Here is a 3878-nt window from a genome sequence, read left to right on the forward strand (position 1 = left end):
CGATATCGTTTTTTTAGGGGCGATACCGATTATCGGTGGAGGTTAGGGCCGATAGCGGATAACTTATATCGGTATAAGTTATCGGCTATTTATCCCCCTGCGACACCACTGCAGATCATTGATTTAAAGCGGGCGCTTTAAATCCATGCACTGCAGTGGCTTTTGCGGTGCCATAGACCGCCGCCGCCACCACCCGCTTCTCTCCCCCTGCCTGTCCGGGGGTCCTGAGTCCTGTCACTGACACCGCTCCCCCCACCGCCGCACCGCTCCCCATTGCATCCCCCATCCCCGGTTTTATAATTACCTGTTCCCGGGGTCCACTCTACATCTGGCTCCGGTGGCGTCGTCCTCAGCTGTCACTGTGCGCACTGACGGTCACGTCGCGCTCGTCACGTCACTCGCCATTGCGCACAGCGTAACGCAGGACGCAGTAGGAGCCAGAAGTAGCGTGGGCCCCGGGAACTGGCAATTATAAAACCGGGGATGGGGGAGGCAATGGGGGCGGGGCGGTGCGGTGGGGGTGCGACGCGGTGCGAGGGGCGGACGCGGTGCGGGGAGGCGGTCGCGGTGCATTATTGGCTTATCGGCAAGGTAATTGCCGATACCGATAATGCCCAAAACAAACATACAACATACGTATACACACAAATACTGCAGCTCTCCAGTTGTTGCAAAACTACATCTCCCAGCATGCAAAACTGCAACTCCCAGCATGCCCGGACAGCCGTTGGCTGTCCGGGCATGCTGGGAGTTGTAGTTTTGCAACATCTGAAGGCACCCTGGTTGCCTGAAATGCTAATATAGATGTGATAGCTGTAATCCTACAATGTGGGGGACCCAAAAATATAAGTGTTTGGGAGGGTCATATCAATGGACCCAGGAGGTCAACCTGCAGCATTCTAATAGACAGGTCCTGTGTGGCTTTATACACAGGTTTCCTACATTAGACAGTCCCTTCGGGGGAGATTTATCAAAACCTGTCCAGAGGAAAAGTTGCCCATAGCGACCAATCACATTTCTTCTTTCATTTCGCAGAGGCCTTGTCAAAAATGAAAGTAGCGATCTGATTGGTTGCTATGGGCAATGTTTCCTCTGGACAGGTTTAGATAAATCTCCTCCTTCAAGACCTAAAGGCGAAAGAGGAAATACAGGAGGAGGGTGGAAACACATTCGGGGAGATTTATCCAAACCTGTGCAGAGAAAAAAAGTTGCCCAGTTGCCCATAGCAACCAATCAGATTGCTGCTTTTATTTTCAAAAGGCGGCTCTGAAAAATGAAAGAAGCGATCTGATTGGTTGCTATGGACAACCGGTCATTTATTTGATAAATCTCCCCCATTATACGTATATAGCTACAGCCATTGGTGGCAAATTAATACTAGACCCCCGACCAGGGCCCACCATAGATACAGATCTATATTTAACTGTGTGAGGGAAAAACTGGAGACATTTCCCCTTAACCATTCACAGTTCAGCTTTCATATCTTAACTTGCTCTGGTAAAGTGAAAGCTGAGCTGTGATTGGTAGTTAAAGAAGTAGTCATGTGACGCTCAGTGTATCACAGACCGCAGGGGGACGCTGCTGCGGCCGGTGAAAGTTGGGGAACGGGACATAGATATCCGCACAACGGGGGAACGTAGAAAGGAGAGTTAAAGGGGCAGTCCAGTGGTGAAAAATTTATCCCCTATCCTAAGGATAGGGGATAAGTTTGAGATCGCGGGGGGTCCGACCGCTGGGGCCCCCTGCGATCTCTCTGTACGGGGCCCCGGCTCTCCGCCGAGATAGCGGGTGTCGACCCCCGCACGAGGCGGCGGCCGACACGCCCCCTCAATACATCTCTATGGCAGAGCCGGAGATTGCCGAAGGCAGCGCTTCGGCTCTGCCATAGAGTTGTATTGAGGGGGCGTGTCGGCCGCCGCCTCGTGCGGAGGTCGACACGCCCACTTCCAGCGGGCTGTCGGGGCTCCGTACAGGAGATCGCAGGGGGCCCCAGGGGTCGGACCCCCCGCGATCTGCAACTTATCCCCTATCCTTAGGATAGGGGATAAGTTGCTCACCACTGAATCACCGCTGGACTACTCCTTTAAAGTTTGTTTCGCTTGGCAGCCCGGGCATATAGGGTTAAAAAAAATAATAAAAATAAAAATATAACCCGAGTACTTCTTTAAGGGAAAACGTCTTCAGTTTTTCTGGAGACTCATAGATCAAGTCGGAAGATTCCCGAAGAGTCTAGGACTATAACATGATCCCTACACCAATGTTTCCCAACCAGGGTACCTCCAGCTGTTGCAAAACTACAACTCCCAGCATGTCCCAGACAGCCATAGTCATGTTCTGAACTACAGGGGTTATACAGTAATAATAGAAAAACAGAGCTAATTTCTTTCAAAAGCCGCTCCTCGTCTGTCCCCAGGTTGGGTGCGGTTCTGCAGCTCAGTTCCATGGAAGTGAATGGAGCCAAGTTGTAATACCACACCCAACCTGGGGACAGACGTGGAGCTGTTTTTGAAAGAAATTAGCTTTGTTTTTTTTTAATTCTTGGATAACCCCTTTAAGGTCTGGTCAACGTAGGGTCCTATAGTGATCTGTTCTATCTCCTGGGGGTCCCTGTAGTCTGTAACCCCCCCTATTGTGAGTGACTGAGACGTGTTCCCATTTTAAGGGAAGGGCAGTGACAGCGGTATAACAATGCCACACACCTCTGGCAGTACTATTACCCCAAATAACTCCCTTGTCCATTGAGAACATATGCACATTCATCTTATATGAGCATGCATGTGTTCTTCATTGACAGAGGTAGGGTGTGACACGGATTCCAGACACCTCTGGTAGCAGCATTACCCCAAAGAACCCACCCCCCCCTTCTCTGGCCATTCCGAACACATGTACATTCATATTAGCTGAGCGTGCATGTGTTTCCAAAGGGTGTGAATAAAGAGGACTGGGGATTTCTTTGGCTTCGCTATGTATGAGCCATGTCTGGTGGGCGCCGGTCTCTGCAGTAAGCGCTGGTCAGACGTGACTAATCAATAACCCATCAGATTATTAGTGATAATTAGGTCTCCGTGTGTGTGTGTGTGTGACGTCATATGTTACCCCCGGGCCGCTGTACAGACGTCATACCTCAGCCCCCCTGTAATGTGCCTGTCATCCCCCGGCCTGTTCTGGAAGTTTCCATGTGCGCACATGTCGGCTCCGCTCCTCTCCCCCGGGGCCCCTCCTTACCTTGGCTCCTTCTTTCAGCATCTGGGCAAAGCCCGGGGCCTTGGGGACGTGCAGCGCCATGTGTGCGGCTCCGGTGTACGGGAGACAGAGACGAGAGACGCGAACACAACCGGCAAGAAGACAGGAGGAGGGAGGGGCTAGAGGGAGACGGCTACCCACAAGGCACCGCGGCCCAGGCCTGAGCAGCCGAGAGGCCGAGCGAGGGATCGGAGCAGACAGCGGGAGCTGTGGAGGGAATAGAGGAGCGATCGATGTGATCGGGGAGCCACTGCGCGTCCTGGTAACTGTGCAGAGAGCCCGGCAGCGTGGTCAGGGCGTGATCCGCACAAAGACTGTGCTTATATACATATATACTATACAGAGGACGGGGCTGTGATATGTATATAGTATACAGAGGACGGGGCTGTGATATGTATATAGTATACAGAGACCGGGGCTGTGATATGTATACACTATACAGAGACCGGGGCTGTGATATGTATATACTATACAGAGACCGGGGCTGTGATATGTATATACTATACAGAGACCGGGGCTGTGATATGTATACACTATACAGAGACCGGGGCTGTGATATGTATATACTATACAGAGGCCGGGGCTGTGATATGTATATACTATACAGAGACCGGGGCTGTGATATGTATATAGTA

General features: G+C 51.7%; 1 protein-coding gene across 1 annotated transcript in view; it reads right to left on the minus strand.

The window, feature by feature from the left end:
* CCT8 (chaperonin containing TCP1 subunit 8) overlaps window positions 1-3435 on the minus strand; it is a 27001-nt gene extending 23566 nt beyond the window's left edge. The window contains exon 1 of the mRNA XM_056559523.1: window positions 3226-3435. Within this exon, the coding sequence (XP_056415498.1) occupies window positions 3226-3285 (60 nt within the window). The 5' untranslated portion in view covers window positions 3286-3435. The remainder of the gene's footprint in view (window positions 1-3225) is intronic.
* Window positions 3436-3878: the final 443 nt, after the last annotated feature.

Source organism: Hyla sarda, chromosome 2, assembly GCF_029499605.1.
Source record: "Hyla sarda isolate aHylSar1 chromosome 2, aHylSar1.hap1, whole genome shotgun sequence".
In the NCBI taxonomy this organism is placed as follows: domain Eukaryota; kingdom Metazoa; phylum Chordata; class Amphibia; order Anura; family Hylidae; genus Hyla; species Hyla sarda.